Source organism: Gymnogyps californianus, chromosome 24 (assembly GCF_018139145.2).
Source record: "Gymnogyps californianus isolate 813 chromosome 24, ASM1813914v2, whole genome shotgun sequence".
In the NCBI taxonomy this organism is placed as follows: Eukaryota; Metazoa; Chordata; class Aves; order Accipitriformes; family Cathartidae; genus Gymnogyps; species Gymnogyps californianus.
In genome coordinates, this window is record NC_059494.1 from 1,976,637 (window position 1) to 1,995,072 (window position 18,436).

Below are 18,436 nucleotides of genomic sequence, written 5' to 3' on the forward strand. Positions count from 1 at the left end.
CCACCTTCCCGGCGAGCCCCGCGCCAGCTCCAGGCGGGCCGCCAGCCCCGCCCCGTCACATCCCGGAAGCGTTGCTATGGCGGCGGGCGCACTCAGCGGCCTGGTCGCCGTGCTGGAGACCTACCGCGGCCGCGACCGGGTGGTGAGTGGCGGGAGCGGCCCGGCGGGGCCCTGTCCTGCCGGTACGGCCGGGCCCTCACCGGGCTGTGCCTCCGCAGGTCCGTACGCTCTGCTATGGCTGTCAGCTGGCGGGCGGGGCGCTGGCCGGGCCGCAGTCCCCGCCATCGGGGCTGCCCGGGAGCCTCCTGGCCGTGTCGGCCCAGCTGAGCGCCTGCCGCACGGTCCTGCGCCTCTTCGACGACTTCGCCATGCTCAGCTATAGCTGCGGCTACGGGCTGGGCCCCAAGGTGAGCGTGGGGCACGGGGTGCACCGGCAGCCTCCCCGGCCACGCCGCAGGCGCCAAGACGTGTCCCCCGTGCTCCCCGCAGGACGAGGACGGCCTGGTGCGGGGGCTGTCGGTGCTCTGCAACCTGGCCAACCAGCTCTACTACCCCTGCGAGCACGTCGCGTGGGCGGCTGACGCTGGCATCATCCGCGTCGGCTCTCAGAAGTGGTGGACTCTGAGCACGGCGCTCTGGGCCTTCTCCCTGCTCCTGGGCATCCTGCGGTAAGGCTGGCTGGGGTGCCGCAGGCTGCGGTGGGAAGGAGACGGATAGGGAATGAACCGTGTTCCCTGTCATCAGGCTAAAATGAAGGACCCTCTCGGCTGCAGAAGGGTGCTCTTCCTCACGGATGCAGTTAATGCTAGAGAAAAAAGCCCTCCCCTTTGACGCTGTAGGAGAAATAACTCTGTTGTCTTGTTTTCAGATCCCTGAGAATCTTGTTCCGGTTAAGAAGAAAGCTGAGGCAGCACAAGCGGTATGATTTCCCTCCTTGGCTATACAGCTAATTTAACCCAGATATATCTGTGAGCTGTCGCTAATTATTATTACACGATGGCCTATCGCTAATGTTACTTTTGCTTCCAACAGTACACCTTCGCCTCTGAGTGAAAAGGAAGCGAAAGCCCAAGTGAAGGCTGAGGTTTTGAGCATCCTCACAGACGCGGCAGATCTCTCCAATGCAATCCACTGGCTGCCTCCGGGATTTCTTTGGGCTGGACGCTTTCCTCCATGGTTAGTAGGTCTCCTGGGGACCATATCTTCCCTGATTGGTATCTACCAAGCATCTAGAGGAGGAAATTCTGAAACTGTATAAACCATAATTAAGCTTCAGGAGCCCAATTTTTACATGGTAAAAACGCCTTTAGTGAGGCAGGGTGTATTTTAACTCTGCTGGGTGTCGACGATGGTAATTTCATGCGTCCTGTAATTGGGACCGTTGTCAAGATGTCTATTACAGAGAGGATTGTTTACGGTTAACAATTTTTATTACTCTTCATCAGAGAAATCTTTCAGGCGAATCCTCTGAAAATCAAGAAATCTAGGATTGGTAAAATAGAGAGGAAAAAAGTCACTTCCATCCTTCCTTCCTCTGTCCCAAAAGACAAATGCAACCCTCCAGTCACTTGAAAGAGCACAAAGTCAGCGTTAGGCGGAGAAACGGCCACGGTTCTGTCACACAAAACTTCTAAGGGATGGATCCTGTGAGTTCGAGCTCCGGGCTCAGCGCTTGGTGCTTCGTCTGAACCAGGGAGGTGACCCGTATCGTGGAAGTTTCTCCGTCAGATATTTCGGTGTTTGAGCCCAGAGCAGATGCCCCAAGCGCAAGGAGGAGCAAGCGGTTATTTTGTTTGTGACGGTTGCGTTTCTTTAGAGGCGAGAGGGGAAAGAAATAGCAACCGTAAGCAGTGCCTTGCGAAGCTTTCTTCTAGTCTGTGTTGCTCATTTAAGGAGAAATATTGGAAGTTGAGACTTCCTGGGTGAACAAGAAGCAGCACTGAGCCTCCAGCTGTGCCTTTATGGAATGCCACCGGGTGGAGCTCTTTCACCAGGCTCTGGCAGCAGCCAACGGACTTTTGTTGTTGTTCTTTTTAAAAGAAGCAGCGAATTTATTAATCACCTTTCAAAGGACCAATCAAACCAATGCCAAGATGAGTTTTACAGTTATATTTCTAGGCGGTGCCAATAATAAACGAGACGGATGCTTCAAAGGTGCCCTTGAGTGATCATTCCTTCTGTTAACTGGGCAAATGTTCTTTATCTGGTTCTAGAAAGCTCCAAACAGTGCCTAGGCGACAGAAAACGTTTGTGCTGCGTTAGCTGCAGCTCCCCGTCTGTTACCAGCCTTCCTTCTCCCGAAATAATTCAGAGCACCTGACTAACTGTCATGGAAATGCATCTTTTGAAAACAGTTCTGCTTAGTCTGCGTGGTGGTTGTGTTCCCTGCAACGCGGTACGGCACAGACCCCGTTTCCAGGAGGTTTGACCTCTTTTTTTTTTTGGTGGTTGTTTTTGGCACGGACACAGGAAACTATCTCCTGCCTGTGTTCAAAGAGCAGAGCGAGGTCTTGATACTCTTTATCCTTCGCCCTGTCCTTGCTGTTTATCTGGACCTTCACCCTGTGAAGTGCCCCTGAGGACGCCTTCCTGACTGTGCTCAGAATTTGGTGTCAGATTTACAGGTTTTGATACAACTCGGAGCGTGGGCGGGCGTTATCTGGAAGAGACTCTTGTTTTTCCTCTAGTCACGCGGAGCAGCCGGGTCCTGCTGCTTAGGGACAGCTGTAGCTGCTGCCCAGTCCTGTCCCCAGCTGCGGCGGCTCCTGCTGCAATTTAGTGGGTTTTAGTAAGAAATCAGATTCTATCTTTTTGTATTCTTAACCTCGTTAAACCATCCCTTCAGAACACGCTCTCCTGCTTAGCGTGGGACAAGGTATAGCTATAGCGATTTAAAAACCCAAATGCACACCCCTCCGATGCCAAATTAGTAAAACTCTAGGCCACGCTTTTAACTTTAATGTAGAGAAAGGACGCTGTAAGCTGGTCTAAGTGCGTTTGCGTCATCCACTTCCTCATCGGGCAGTTTTAAATCGCAGCCAGTGAAGCGCAGGACAAAAACATGCAACGGTCAAGGCAAAATCTGGTAATTCGGAGTTTCTGAAATTGTATTTTTCTGTAGGGTGCTTTTGGTCCCTACCAACAGATAATATTTAAGCACCTATGGTGGCTGCTGCTGCCTGTCCAGGGCAGCACTCGCTCTTTTTTGGCACAAGCCTTTCCGCGGGCAGACCCGATCCTCCCCAAACCTGCTGCTTTCTCCCCCCCCTCTCTTTTCTGCTGCGGCCATCGGCCCAACTCAGCTCCTGCTTTGCCCCGTGCAGGAAAACATTTGCTGAGCGGGGATGGTTTGTTCCGGCCGTGACCTCCCTTTGTCAGCAAGCCGAGATCTAAAGGCCGTTAGCAGACGAGCTGCTGATTCCAGCTCAGCGCCCTGCCTCCTGCTTTTATGGCCCCTTTATGGCAGGGTGACTCCATGAGCAAAGCTGCAGCCGGGCTTTATGAGCGTCACATCGGTTCTACCATCCCTTTTTCGGCTGTTAACTGCTGCCTGAGCCTCGCTGCGGGAGGGGAGCGGTGCTCCTGCCCCGGGAGAGCTGTTCCTGGTCGGGGGAGGGAGCAGCGCTCCGGGGAACGGGGACAACCGGAGACGCTGCCGCCGGGTAGGAAGGGGTTAAAGGGCGGCGCATGCGCACACCCGCCGCCGGCTCTCATTCACAAAGAGCGAGCGGAGGGCGCTGCGGCCGCTGATTGGCTGTTCCGCCGCGCCGGTTGCGGGAAGGGGGCGGGGCCGGCGGCGGGGCGGCCACGCGGCGGCGGGGCGCGGCGGCGGCAGAGCGAGCGGCGAGCGGTGGGTGAGTGCGGCGGCCCCGGGGCGAGGTGCGGGACGGCGGGGCGGGGTGGGCAGCACCGGGAGCGCACATCGCACCCCCCCCGTCGGCCCCCCCGGTACTACGCGGGACCGTGCCCTGCACCGGCGTTTGGGCCGGGACCGCCCGGTGTTCCCGCTTCGGTCTGCGCTAGGCGAGCCCCGCCGCTGCGGGACGCCCTACTCCGAGCTCCCCTTACCGGTCGGGTACCGTACTCCCGCCGCTGGCTGCTCTATGCGGCCGTCCGTCCCGCTGCAGCCCTCCGGCGCGGCCCCAGCTGCACCCCCGCCACTCCCGGCCCCCGGTGACCGCGCTGCCGGCCTTTCCCTGCTGACTCTCCGGTTTTCTCTTGCAGAGCAGCTTCACCACCATGTCCGTCAGCAGCCACGAGAACCGGAAATCCCGCTCGAGCTCCGGCTCCATGAACATCCACCTTTTCCACAAACCGGGCCACGCCGACAGCCTCCTCACCCACCTCAACCTGCTCCGCAAGCGGCACCTCTTCACCGACGTGGTGCTGCGAGCGGGGAACCAGGCCTTCCACTGCCACCGGGCCGTCCTGGCCTCCTGCAGCCGCTACTTCGACGCTATGTTCAGCGGGGGCCTGAAGGAGAGCAGAGACACCGAAGTCAACTTCCACGACTCCCTCCACCCCGAGGTGCTGGAGCTGCTGCTGGACTACGCCTACTCGGCCCGGGTGCTGATTAACGAGGAGAACGCGGAGTCCTTGCTGGAGGCCGGGGACATGTTGCAGTTTCAGGACATTCGGGATGCTTCGGCCGACTTTCTGGAAAAGAATCTCTACCCTGGGAATTGCTTGAACATGCTGCTGCTGTCCGATGCCCACTGCTGCGAGCGGCTGCTGGAGCTGTCCTGGAGGATGGCGTTGGCCAACTTCACCTCGCTCTGCAAGACGGAAGACTTCCTCCGACTGCCCAAAGACAAGCTGCTGGAGCTGGTGGAGAGCGAAGAGCTGGAGGTAGAGGATGAGACGCTGGTCTACGAAGCCGTTATAGGTTGGATCCGGTACGATTTGCCCCGACGCCATGAAGTTCTGCCAGAGCTGCTGCGCTCCGTCCGCCTGGCCCTTCTGCCCGAGTCCTACCTGCGGAAGCAAGTGGCCTGCGAGAAGCTGGTGACCAGCCACAAGCTGGGGGAGGAGATCGTGGCCGACGCCGTACGATGCAAAATGAAGATCCTGCAAAACGACGGCCTTGTGACAGGGTGCTGTGCCCGACCCCGCAAGGTCAGCCAGGCCCTGCTGCTGCTCGGTGGCCAGACCTTCATGTGCGACAAGATTTACATGCTGGATCATAAAACCAGCGAGATCATTCCTCGTGCCGACATCCCCAGCCCTCGTAAAGAATGCAGCGCCTGCGCCATCGGGTGCAAAGTGTACATCACCGGCGGCAAAGGCTCCGAGAACGGCGCTTCCAAAGACGTCTGGGTTTACGACACCCTCCACGACGAGTGGGCGAAAGCTGCTCCCATGCTGGTGGCGCGGTTTGGCCACGGCTCCGCTGAGCTGGACCACTGTCTGTACGTGGTGGGGGGTCACACAGCAGTGAGCGGTGCCTTCCCGGCCTCTCCCTCCGTCTCTCTCAAGCAAGTCGAACACTACGACCCGCAGCTGGACAAATGGTCCTTGGTGGCTCCTCTCCGAGAAGGCGTAAGCAACGCCGCCGTGGTGGGCGCCAAGATGAAGCTGTTTGTTTTCGGCGGCACCAGCGCCAACCAGGAGAAGCTGCCCAAGGTGCAGTGCTTCGACCCCTGCCAGAACCGCTGGACGGTGCCCGCCAGCTGCCCCCAGCCCTGGCGGTACACGGCCGCCGCCGTGGTGGGCAGCCACATCATTGTCATCGGGGGGGACACGGAGTTCTCCGCCAGCTCCGCTTACCGCTTCCACAGCGACACCTACCAGTGGTCCAAATTTGGGGACGTCACCGCTAAGCGCATCAGCTGCCGCGCTGTTACGTCGGGTAACAGACTGTACGTGGTGGGGGGCTACTGCGGGGCTCAGCGCTGCAAAACGCTGGACTGTTACGACCCATCATCCGACACCTGGAGCAGCGTCACGACGGTGCCTTATTCCCTCATCCCCACCGCCTTCGTCAGCACCTGGAAGTACCTGTCTGCCTGAGTCACGGCGTGGCGAAGAACCTGGAAGGTAAATAGTTGCGGATCAACCCAGAGCTCCTCTATATAACTTTGTGCTGCGCAAGGGTTAAACCCTGAGGGGCAGATGCACGTGGATCCGGACTGGAGTTGTCCTAGAGAACAGCCTTGTGCGAGCATCAGCTCCGGAAAGGTGCTTCCAGGCTGGTAGTTTGGGATCTAAAACCCTGCAGGAGAGAGAACGTCTCTTTAGGTGCTGAAACGCTGCGGGGAGAAGATTAGTATAAATAACAAGACACTTAACCTGGCATCCTAGCCCTTCCACTGAGTCTTGGCCTATGCAAAGATTTTGGGGAATGCTCTCTGTGAGGAGGATTGGGTGTCGTCCCTGGTACAGAAAGCTCGTCGAGTCGATCATTATGTTAACGGGCAGGCTGTCTGCAGGAGCTGGGACAGACCGCGCGGTGCCATGGGGGACTGGCTGCTGCTTTTAGCACAGCCTCCTCCTCCTGGTGCCAGGGTTAATCTGCTAGTGGCACCCAAATGTCTTGTGGGACGTGAGGGCTGTGAGCTGGTGCCAGAACAAGATTATAGCTGGGATTTAGTCCCAGAATGGTTGGTAATTGCATTTGTAAGACAAGCCCCGTCTACATAGAAACACAGGGTTTCTCCGCTTCTAATTATTCTCTGGTGTCCCTTTCATGCCATTTCTTTCCTGCTACACAGCCATTAACTTTTTAAAAATTTGCAACTGGAATTAAACCTTTCTAAAGGCTCTTGGCAGAAAAGATGCCAGTGAATGACAGATCCCTGCAGGTTTTTTTTTCTTTTCCCCTTGCAAGAGGTCTACTACCCAAATGAACTTGTTTAATGTAGTATAATATCCTGCGATACCTATAGAAAATTCCTGGATGTAGAGGGAAATATGCAGCAGTCACTCCGTGATAACAGCATTCGAGGTTTCGAGGCCTGGGGAGTGTTCTCGGGTTTGCTGCACACTGGTCTCACGTTATTTTCTTCTGCACTACAGGCTTCACACCTGATTTTGCCAGTGTCTCACTTCACCGAGGATCCAGACCGAAGACATGGGCAGTAGGAACGCCTCCTCCTACCTAGCAAGTCTGTGAACTGGATGCCAGCCCTTGCGTGGATCTCATTAGCATCAGCAGGGCTCACGGCAACACAGCTTTGGCTTTGAACCGCTTCTGTAAATCCCCTTTGCTCAGACCAGGGAGGGGACAAGCACGGAGGGACCTCCTTGGACTGGCAGCTTGTGCTGTCCCTTGAGATGGCAAAAGGTTTCCAAGTTTTCCCCTAACTCGTGTGATCTCAAGAGCAGGAACCAGCGGAATATTTTTTACTTCTCGCATTGAATATTTTGTTCTAAGTGATATTTACTAGGAAGGACAAAGGAAGCTCCTAAGTAACTGGCAGCAGGCTCTGGACTGCGCTGCTGTCTGCTGTGACTTGGAATGCAGGCAGCACCAGAGGCAGTTGCCTGAAATGTCTTAACACGTGACAGTACTTTGCCCATGGGCTGGTTCTGTACATTTTTTTTTTTTATATAGCAGTTATGTGTGTTTATTACTCAGCCTGGAGCTGCTTCAATAAATCTGAATAAAATCCATCGTGTCCCTTGCCTGCTCTGTATGCTTAAGCTGCAAGTTTTCCCAGCGCGTGCTTGAGATAATGTTTAGCAAAATACCGAAGAGCATTCCCTGCTTGAGTCCAAATCTTCATCGGCCGTCGAGGGCTCAGATCTTCCTATATCTTTGTAACACGGGACTTCTTAGGAAAGCTCAGGTCTTGTACTGCCTTCTAGCTTTGAAGGACACACAAATCTGTTTAAAACTCCAAAGATTAAGCTATTCTCTGCCCTTACCTGCTCATCCTCTGTGGAGCTGGGTTGCCTCACTGCCAAAAAGAACGGAGGAAAGCGCTGGCACTTCTCTCCCCGAGGGCTGTGTGCTCCGGGCCCTGCTGCAGGTGATGGTGGGGGCAGCGGTTGGGAAGGAAAAGCTCTGTTAAGGGAGGGAGGCATGAGACAGGAATCAGCTTGGTCAGAGGAAACAGGCACCAAAGGTGCAACTGTCTCACCACAGAAGCATGGTTTGGGTGTGATCCATTATTCAATTTCAGAGTTAAATAAATCAATGTCACAACCCTTCCTAGCTGCTAGTATAGGCAAGAACTGGCAAGACTGGGAGGAAGAAAGCTGCCCTGCTGCTGGTGGCTGAAGCAGATAAACTGAATTCATTTCCATCCTGTTTTCTGATGCCTCTGCCATTTTCAACCCCCAGGCTGGGCCTTTTTTCATATACCCTTGCTGTGCCGCCTCTCCATCGCTTGCTGAGCCCAACGGGAGGCTCGTGCACCAGGCTGCAGGGAGATGAGCCCACGGCCTGCCCTGCAAACCCAGTCTGGAGCACCACAGGGCCCTGCAAACCCAGCCTGGAGCACCACAGGGCCTTGCAAACCCAGCCTGGAGCACCACGGGCAGCAGCATAGAATCATTTAGGTTGGAAAAGACCTTTAAGATCATCAAGTCCAACCATCCAGCAGCTGGAGCACGGGGCAGCTCCCAGCTTGGCCATGCCTTGCACACACAAGTGCAGGCAGGCAAGCAAGCTTGCAGCCCAGGGGAAAGTCACAGCACAGGACACAGCCGGGACTAGAAGCCAGCAGGAAGCATCGGCATCCATGCTAGCGAGCCGGGAGCTGCTTCACCTTGATTATATCTACAGCTATTCCTGAGAGTCGGACAAAGTCTGACTTTGCTCAGCAAGTCAGAGGAGCAGAGGTTTCATTCATGGCCATTTGAGCAGCAGCTGTTTTATTTATGCTGCCAAGCAATAAAGGTTGGCTCCCAGCCACATCCGCCTTTTGCACCAGGGACAAAGCAACACGGGTCTCTGTCTGCCTCCTGCTCCTGGCACTGGGATGTTATCTGAGGCACGCTCACGGCATTTTCAGCTCGGGGAGCGAGCTGCCCTACTGCTGAAGCCTTTGCAAGCGTCTGTGAATAGTTTCCTCACTTCAAACTATACTTAGAGCTAACTACCTCTCAGGGAAGACCGGCACTTCAAGCACACCTGGGCTTGGCTGCTCTGCAGCGGCTCCCCGCTGCTGGCAACAAAGACAGCCAGAGCTGCATTTCATTGCCTTCATCCTCCTTCATCTGGCAGAAAGCCCCACGCTGTCCCTCCAGCTCCACCTCCTCCTGGCAGGAACCAGCTCCCGGCACAGCGGGGAGCACCCCTGGGGAAAACTAGACACCTTTTGCTCTTGCATGCTTGACGTCGTCCCAACAGACCTGTTTTCCCAGTTTGACATTTCCATGCATTGATCCACTCGCTGCTTCAGTGCTGGGGCCAGAAGATTTAGGCCAACTGGGCTGCAGGTGAATTTGGTTTAGGGGTTAATTTGGTTACCGGCACAGAAATCCTCCTGAATTAATAGAATTAATTTAGAATCTCAACATAGCTCAAACCTAGGCCTCTCCTCCTAGCCCAGAACCCCGCTTCGTGGCTGCACCCCTCCAGCTGCAGGAGCTAGACCCCAGCCCGCAATCACATCTGGAAGAGGCAACACATATGGGCATTACTAGGCTCAAAGCCAAAACAATCCAAGCATGACATTGCTCTCCCATGGGATGTTCCTCTTCTCACACAAAGCCTACAAGCCACCATAGCCAGAGAAATACCGCATCAGACTGTCCCACCTCCCTCCTGCCACAAGATAGACAGCCAGCGTTGATTTTAAGTGAACTATACTGCTTCTCGCATTCGTAGGTGCATTCTGCTCAGCAACCCCTGCTGCCAGAGTGCCAAGGCAGCACACAGCCTTTCTCCCTTCTGCATTGTGGATGGCCAGTGCTGTTAATTGCAAAAAACCAGCACAGGAGTGACAGAGAAATTCCCTTTTCTGGCTAAGATCGGATCTGGATCATTCAAATGTTCTGCAGTACACCCACCACGCATCTAGCAAGGAACGGGAGTACACGCTGCTGTTGCAATGACAGTTCATGGCCGCCCAGGAAAAGCAAAGCACTAACTACACGCAGTGTGATTTTGTCCCTGACTTCAAACGTTCTAGAAGGGAAAAAGGACATTACACATCTACCTGCCCGAAATTCCCTGAAAGATCTGCATATCACATGCAGTCATCCAGGACGGCTCCAGGTCTAGCAACACACTCTGCTCCATACAGTGAAAAGGCACCGACTGCTGCTCTGACACGGGAGAGGCACGTCTGCATTGCACTGCTCAACGGGGATTTTTCATGCTCCTGTGTACACGGAGCCCCGTAACAAAGCGATCCCTGCCCTGGTTGAGCCTCCTGTGCATACGACACTGTCCCAGAGCCAGGGACCATGCGTCGCACACTCCAACGCTGCCAGCTCCAAGAGGGTTTGGCTTTTATCCTCTGCCAGATCCCGTGGGCCCAGAAGCAGCAAACAATGTAGGCACCACGCAAGGACAGGCCCCACGTCCCTTGTCTGTTGAGCCTTGGGCTGGCCCCATCGCTGGGATGAGAAATTAAACCGGATTTGAGTCACAGGGGTGAGGAAGGGGAAAGGCAGCAAACAGCACATTCCCCCTGTCAGAGCACACTGCGGAGCCAATATCCTTTGTGCATGTTTGTCCTCAAGCATCTGGCTTGCCGATGAATCTCAGATGCACGTATGGGAACCATCAGCCACGTCTCGCCCACATGAAAGAGGAAGGTTTAGCATAAAGCTGGTCATTGCCTATGGCCTCAGAATGATTCATCCAAATAGAAAGAATGTGGTTTGGGTTTCGGGTTAATTAGCTACAGATTTTAAAGAGAGACAAGGCAGGGCGGAGCTGCTGGAATACTGGTATGAGCAAGTTAACAGCTCTGAAGGCACCGCCATCCGTCCTGAAATCACACCCTCTCCTGAAATCACACCCTCCTTGTGAAAAACGGAGAGCGTCTCATAGACGAGTGACAGCGTTATCAATGATACTGTCAGTCAAGGCGTTTGCAATCACCAAAGGAATGTCTGCCCTGCTGTTGCGGCAAGAACTGAAGCATAACACAGAAACACCCACACTCCTTTGAACGCCGATGGCTGCAGCAGCACCAAACTTCTAACAGATGCAAATTCTGCCCAAGATTTAAACTTGCCCCTGCTGAGCTGTGGGCTGTTGCAGCCGGGCAGTTCCCAGTGGGAATCTGTGCTGCAGGGATCCCTCTTGGCCACGTTAACCCTGGATCTCCCTGATCCAGGCTCTTCTGTCTTTCTAGAAACAATTCCGACTGCTCTGACACATGATTATGGCTGCAGGAGAGTACAGTGCAATTAGAAAATAAAAATTAAACCCACTGCTCTGGAAGCAGCTCCTCGTAACTTCTGTCCTAGACCGTCCCTCTCAGCTGTCCCCCATGAAATCGCTTTGATTCCATTTCTTGCTGCTGAAAAAGATTTAGAAATGGACGTGAAGTTACTCGCCTTGCTCGAGCGACAAAGACAGGGAGGTCTGAAAGGGCACAGAGGCAGAGACCTCCAGCGGCCGCTGCAGCTCGGCTCCCTGCAAGCCGAACCGAGCAGCAGCAGATCTAAGAAGTGTTCTCTTAAAGGAAGCGCAAGCAAAAGCTTACACACACACACACTTTAAAACGTCATTCACTAACACATCAGTCTGTTACTTCCCATAAAGATCAAGTCATATTTTAAACACTGGCGTGCCTAGAAGTTTTTGGTTGTTTACATACGTTGGAAAAGTAGAAAAAATTGTGTTTTTCCAATTGAGTTCCAGTTTGTGCCGCAACCCGGATGTCAACCGCACTTCAGAGCCTGAAAGATCCAGACTGTGTTCTACTGACTCCTGTACACAAAGAGCCTGGCTCCTCCGAAGACGCTTTGATAGACACAAAGACTTATCGCTGTGCAGCGTGATTCGCAGACTGCACCGCTGGCACTGTCACATCCAAAACTGGCTGAGGGTTTTCCTCAACGCTGGCTACAGCGCAGGATTCTGGTGATAAAAACCATCCCTCTTCCTTTGAGAGCACCGATCCAAGCCCCAGTTCGCCCACTCTCTCCCCAGTTTTGCATCTGTTCTAATCTCTAGAACTTATTTGAGGTTACAGCTTTTGGGCTAGCTTGCCAGCGTGCCGCAAGTGGGGATTTTATCAGGAAACGCAACTTGCTGACTCCGGAGCTGGGAAGCACTGCACCAGCCAGAGGCTATGGGATGGTGCTGGGAGCGAGGGCTGCCAAATTGGCACAAGCGCTAGGGAGAAAGTTTCTATTTTTGTTCTACTTGTTCCAAATGGGAACTGATACTGTCTGGGACAGAGCCAGGCATGTCTCAGACTGGCACCACGCGAAGTACCTACGTGCTAACATAAGCAACTTTGCTAAGTTCACTCTCTCACTAGTGTGCTGAGTTCAGACATTTTGAGACCAGCTGATTTCTTCGGAGGGTGCTCACCTCACTGGCAAGGTCTGGAGCTACGAGTATCCTCCACTTAACACCTCCTACGTTCCGTCCTCTCCTTTGGAAAACTGTCCCGAGTTTTGTTCATATGGCACATTATTTCTGTCCAGGGTAGAAAATGAGAAGCACGTGAGAAGTGGCTGCTGCTTTGATCTTCGGTTCAAATAGAAAATAATAAATAATTATCTATATAAAGGCAGTCAGTTTTTAATATTTTTTTTTTTATTGCTAGAAGTTGGTTTCAGTCCTATTGCAGCTCTGAAATCCTTCAGTGGAGAAACATTGCAATCATTGTAAAAATCATCATTTGGTGTGCTAAGATCAAGTTTACAATTAATCAAGAGTGCACAATTAAACAGAATATTAACATTTAACCATCAACTTTACAAATAAAATAAAGACTACAAAGATGCTGCTACTGCAGTATCAACAGTAAAGGAATTATTTACAATGTTTACACCCTAACAAAAAAAACAAAACCAAACACTTCCCCAACAAAATGGTCAATTTAACCATGGACCATGATTATTTATTAAATCTTTACAGTGCAAGGTGGGCCTAGAAACCAGACCTAAGACTAAAGAGCATCAAGAGAGTTCACAGCTCTGAGTGAGATGCACGCAGTTATGCCAACAGGATCTACTTTCATGAGAGATTTCCTTCCGGGTACAAACAGGAATGGAATTTGAAATAAACTTTTCTAAAGTGCTCCAATTTCTTTCAGTACAAAAATACAAAAAACCGATTTATAAACATGGCACAAATGGTATGAACCAGAGCTCACACAACTGGTATTCGATGAATAACATGCTGATGGTAAATGATAAAGAGCCGCCAGTGGTTACAAAGATGTTGGGTCTGGCCTCGAAAGAGAGAGCAGGGGAAAAGGGTTTTTTCTTTTACCTATTCAGCAAGAAGGTCAGGCAAGGACAGCACATGCCTAACCTGGCGTCAAGAAGATTTCTTTTCTTGTCAATGCGAGAACTGCTGGGGAAGACAACAAAACGCTCCAAATTCCCTTACACAAGGGCACAACACACAGGGACTCCACTGAGCAGCACCGGGGAGCCTTAGCTCCTATTCTGCAGAGTTGAAAGCAGAAGTGAAACAAAATATATATTTTTAACCCTTTCCTAGTTTAAGTTTCAACTTTCATTGTAAATGCAAATGACAAACACCAAGCTCCATGTATGCAGGACCATCTGACTATTACTCAGAAAGACAAAACTGTCCGCAAGTTATTTAGAATTGCTCCTACCTTTGCAGGAATGCTATTACCTTGATGAGCAAGCATGTCTAGAAATACCAATTCTTCTGCCTCACACTGGGAAATGATTAGCGATCTCAATTTGTGGGACATGCCACAACTACAATCCACAGATAGCACAGTTAAAAACTAGGAAAGCATTTACAATACACACAGGGCAGATGTGCTCAGTACTACTGAACGTGGAGGGATCCTCAGTCTGAAATACAAAATGACCATATTCCAGATGGGAAGGGAAAGAGGAAGCATCCTTTACACCGGAGTTAAAATTGAAAATCAGAACCATAGAAACAGCCTCTACATTGCAACATCACAATATCAAAGGACAAACATGACAATAATTTTAAGGCTGTGACATAAAGCAAAGAAGGCGGCAGTTCAAAGCTCGTGCTGTGATCTCCTCCACACCCCAGCTCAGAAAGAAGCCAAAAGGCACCTGGGAGGCACAGAATTTTGAACTGTCTAATCCTCAGATATCACTTAAAGGAAACTTTTATCTGAAGTAATCAAAAAGTCAAAGGGAAAGGATATTACTCCGAATCAATAGCAGGTTACTTAGCCCAGGACACAGCAGTATTTTGCAATCTAATTTGCCTAGAGTTATTTTTCTAGGAACGAGATTTGAGTAAAGAGTCCAAAACTAGTTCACTCAACTGGAGTGATTTGATAACAATTTCACAGATTCAGTTTTGCAAAAGCGAAGAAATGACCCATTATTCAGTTAAAGGAAATCTTTCACTTGCTTCCCTCAGCCTTCTACAAATAACTTTACCATACTCTGGTACGGTCAACTCCGCACTAGCAATGAGATATCACAGCATTTGCTGATTCTAAAACCTTCTCCACGCTGGGTATGGTACTGAACAGGAAGCCACATGAATACCTATATGGCACTTACATGATTTTGACCCAAGTGAAAGAAGATGCAGTCTCTATTCAAGGTGAAAACAGTTTTCCTAAAGCTAGCTGCAGCTAGACACGTGTATTGAGGACAGCTAATGACTTTTAAGGTAATGTCTCAGTTACGGATTGAAGACCCATACTCCAAGGAGCTTTTGGGGTGTTGAACCAACAGCCTAGCCTGTAACGGTCCTGGGTCCATATGCTAACAGCCAGAACTTATTCGAAGCACTGCTTACAATGAGTATTAAACAGTTATGTTTAAGTTAAAACATTAAAAGAAACGAGACCTCACTGCAGACTTTATTTTCCAGATGTCACTGTTCTATATCTGAGTTCATTCATTGCACAGAAGAAGAAAGTAGCCAAATAAACCCCTTCAGTCCATAGAACGCTCTCTCCCATACTTTAGGACAGGCACAAAATGAAACTAAATAAAAGTTTCCAAAAATTGTTTTCAAATACCCAGAGACATCCCTCTTTGGTTGAGGTGGTTTATTCCACTGATGCAACTTAGCTTTAGGCTAAAACTCCTAAAAACCTGGTAATTTAAGGCAATGGGGGCACAGAGTTTTCACTAGGAGTGGCCCAAACCACAGCACGAAGGAGAGAACATACTGTGCATTGTTGCTGCTTCACTGTACGTTTACAGGAGAAATTACACGGATACCAGAGATGACCGGAGTCTCCACATCAGTTGACTGAAAAATCAGTCCTATAGAGCCGCTGGATCGCACACGCTGGCTTGATCAGAAGTTACATTAATTTTAAGAAGAATTCCCCTCCATTCCAACCTAGCTTTCAGGAATACAAAAAATGAATATAGGGTAGAACTATGTTCTAACCGTCATCAACATCGTATCACAACAATGCAAAAATCACTATGTTCCCCATACTGTTTTCTGCAAATCTAGCCACTGATAATCTGTGTAAATTCTGCAATGCTGATGATTTACCAAGCAGTCCTTTGGTATTACAGTGAAGTGTGTCCAATTTCACAGTAATAATTTGTTGGGGGGTGGGGGAGTATCACCAGTCTGGTAACAAGGCAGATGGTCTGGAGTTTCCTCTCACTGAACTCAGTGCCATTGCTTCAGGTTTATACCAGTATCACTTAGCAAAGAAAAAGACCCTTAAATCCAAGAAGTGTTACAGCAAGGCGTGCTTGCTCCCTAAGACCAATTTAGTATTTTGCAGCTTATCTTTCCCCTCTCACACTGACCAGTAAATTTGGGTTTTTCAATTTCTTGTCTGAAGACAATAACCCAAGTTACCACCACTTGAAAATAAACTCTATATTTTCTCCTGAAAATTTATCATGTTTCTTGCACTGTAACTACTGAAATAATTTTAAAACTTTCAAGCAAAGTGAAGTTAACGGCCTTAAAGAACATTACTAACATCACATAGGGCCTAACCGCTGAGACAGCATCAATGATCTGAGGAGACTGACAAATTGCCATTCGCTGCCATTGCCATGCGACTGGATGGAGAACTGACCAGGCATTCCATCCACTGCTGCTAAAAATCACTTTAAACCAGAGTTAAAGATATGAAAAAAACTATTATCAATCATGTTCTGAAAGGTATTAACCCAAGTTTTTAAGCTCCGAGATGCTGATTTCTTTAATTCTGTAATAATACCCTCTAAATAATCTCTCCTGTGCACAATATATCTGACTGGTCACATTCAACATATATTGGAACACACATCCTTAGGTGATGTGTGTAATAAAGAACTGAGATACAGAGAGAAGTAATACAATACAACAAAATGACTGTGCAAATTAGTACAAAGGGAAATAATGCCTTTTGAGCAGAACACTTAACGTCATCCCATTCCATGATTAAGAACTGACCCATTTAACAAGAGGTATCAAAGCTGGTTTAGCTGTAAGCAGCTAAACCAACACAGGTTTAGCTAAGAGGTTGTTTGTTCGTTTGTTTTTTAATTTTAAACCCAAACTGTTTCCCTTCATTCCTAACACAGTGCTGCAGAGAAGTCTCTGCAGTAACAGCAGCTTTGATATCTTCTGGTACTTGGAGTAAAGTCCCAACAAGTTAACAGACAAACAAAAGATGCAGAAAACTTAGGATTAAACAAGACAATAAATTACTGCATTCAAACGCTTCTTATGCATGTCTTCAGCTAAGAACAAAATCCAAGTCTCTAAGTTCATTCTGAATCAACTCATGAGTTTTGCTTGGGAACCTGTACTGCTCTCACTAACATGGAGAGCTACCCAATGTCTCCAAGGAGACAGGTATCCCAGTGCAAGCTGATGGCCAATGAAATGTGCATTTAGTCCAACTCTTCATTATCGTTGTATATTCTCACATGTCCAACCCTCCTCATCCACAAGCAGGTGGAGCTCCCGACCCTTGAAGACTCTGTTAAGAAGCTTACCTTCTCTCTTCCACTGTACCTGGCCACTGAGCATGTGCTCCACTGAATTCACAAAAGAAACAGAGATGCTAGTCTGGCTCGGGTGAGCGGGTATCGCAGTGCCTGTCACGCCTGGCTGTGAGGAGACTGGCTTGCTAGTCAACTAGTTATCAACACACTGTTAGCATAATCCATTACTGACCATGTACCTGTGAAAACGGATTTAAAAGTTCGCAGCCATTTTGGGGCCTACTACTAAAATTTTTTACATAAAAATCTGGGCGGTTCAACACCAACTATAACAATTTACAAGATGGTGCCTACAAAGAGTGTACATTCTCCGAAAAGAGCACATTACAATAAATGGCAGCATTTTAATATGCTCTGAATTTATATACCCATGCCATGTGTCAATACATTTCCATGTTTGGAGAATTTAAAAGCAAATTGTTACTACTGTGCCCTCATTCTGAGCTGCTGGCAGAGAAGCCAACAAAGTAGAACAGTAATCCTGGTCTGGTCCTTGCTAGTAGTAATGAGGCAGGGATGAAAAGACATCCATGTCAGGTCTCTGTCACGTCGAACGCTGGGGCCTGAGTTCTTGAAACAGTATGTCAGAAGATTAATCTTTAAATGGAAACAATTAGAAGAAAATTACATCTTCTTTGCTGGTATCATCTTGCACATTTAACAGACTCGGCTGAGAGGTCACCAGGGTCTGAACGTGAACGTTATTGGGCTTGAACAGGTTCGCTGAGGCAGATGAAAGTGCTTCCGGCTGAGCATCTGTAGGGCCATACAATTCTATAGAAAAAAGAAATGGAAGAAGACATATTCATGACACTGCACAGAGAGCCTGATGCATTTCCATGGACATGCAAGTTGGTCAAGACATACCTGGCTGGAACGCAGTGGTCTGGCTGCTTGGGAGGACTGGACTTGCTGATCGTCTGCCCCTCAGGACACCCTCCTCTCGTCCAACAAGCCTGGGGGGAAGCAGCTGCTTCTGATCGACAGATGCTAAAGACAGTATTTTACAAATTAGTATTTGAGGCTAGCAGTACTTCACAACTTTCACTATTTCACGCTGGGGCCCACTGTACTGACACCTCTGCATGTCCAAGGAAGCTGCTATACCACAAAGAGCTGGTTCTTCTGTTGTAAGTTACTTAAATTTCCTCTTCAGTTGTTTAGACCATGAATACTTTCTCTCTCCTCTTCCTTGAGGACTTCTAATTCAGTTACTAGCAGCCCCTGACAACCACAGATTTAAAACCTAGTATTATAAAGCACAGCAGAGAAAAAAACCCCATCTTTGCCCCTAGCATTCAAATAGCAATGGCTATTTGTGCTACTTTTAACACGCAGAACTGTGATGAACTTTTGTCTCTGCTCTCCATCTGCCTCAGCTGCTCAGCAGCAGAGTACATTG

At 49.9% G+C, this 18,436-nt stretch overlaps 3 protein-coding genes across 3 annotated transcripts in view; 2 read left to right on the forward strand and 1 right to left on the reverse strand.

Annotated features, from left to right (window-relative positions):
* Positions 1–76: 76 nt before the first annotated feature.
* PEX11G (peroxisomal biogenesis factor 11 gamma) lies at positions 77–2,183 on the forward strand. Its single transcript, XM_050910618.1, has 5 exons — positions 77–142; positions 219–407; positions 490–668; positions 869–912; positions 1,017–2,183. The coding sequence occupies exons 1-5, from the start codon at positions 77–79 to the stop codon at positions 1,256–1,258; spliced, it is 720 nt and encodes a 239-aa protein (XP_050766575.1). The 3' UTR covers positions 1,259–2,183.
* Positions 2,184–4,239: 2,056 nt separating this feature from the next.
* On the forward strand, positions 4,240–7,609 carry LOC127025517 (ectoderm-neural cortex protein 1-like). The gene is made up of 2 exons (XM_050910552.1): positions 4,240–6,036; positions 7,015–7,609. Exon 1 carries the CDS (start codon positions 4,240–4,242, stop codon positions 6,007–6,009), a length of 1,770 nt encoding a protein of 589 aa, XP_050766509.1. The 3' UTR covers positions 6,010–6,036; positions 7,015–7,609.
* Positions 7,610–12,678: 5,069 nt separating this feature from the next.
* ARHGEF18 (Rho/Rac guanine nucleotide exchange factor 18) overlaps positions 12,679–18,436 on the reverse strand; it is a 51,196-nt gene continuing 45,438 nt past the window's right edge. Inside the window, exons 31-32 of the mRNA XM_050910538.1 lie at positions 17,902–18,024; positions 12,679–17,808 (exon numbers count right to left, since the gene is read on the reverse strand). Coding sequence (XP_050766495.1) covers positions 17,648–17,808; positions 17,902–18,024 — 284 coding nt within the window. The 3' untranslated portion in view covers positions 12,679–17,647. The remainder of the gene's footprint in view (positions 17,809–17,901; positions 18,025–18,436) is intronic.

Coding starts and splice junctions, on each gene's coding strand:
- PEX11G (XM_050910618.1), top strand. CDS start 77: ATGGCGGCGGGCGCACTCAGCGGCCTGGTCGCCGTGCTGGAGACCTAC. Junction 143..218: donor ACCGCGGCCGCGACCGGGTG/GTGAGTGGCGGG, acceptor GTGCCTCCGCAG/GTCCGTACGCTCTGCTATGG. Junction 669..868: donor CTGCTCCTGGGCATCCTGCG/GTAAGGCTGGCT, acceptor TCTTGTTTTCAG/ATCCCTGAGAATCTTGTTCC.
- LOC127025517 (XM_050910552.1), top strand. CDS start 4,240: ATGTCCGTCAGCAGCCACGAGAACCGGAAATCCCGCTCGAGCTCCGGC.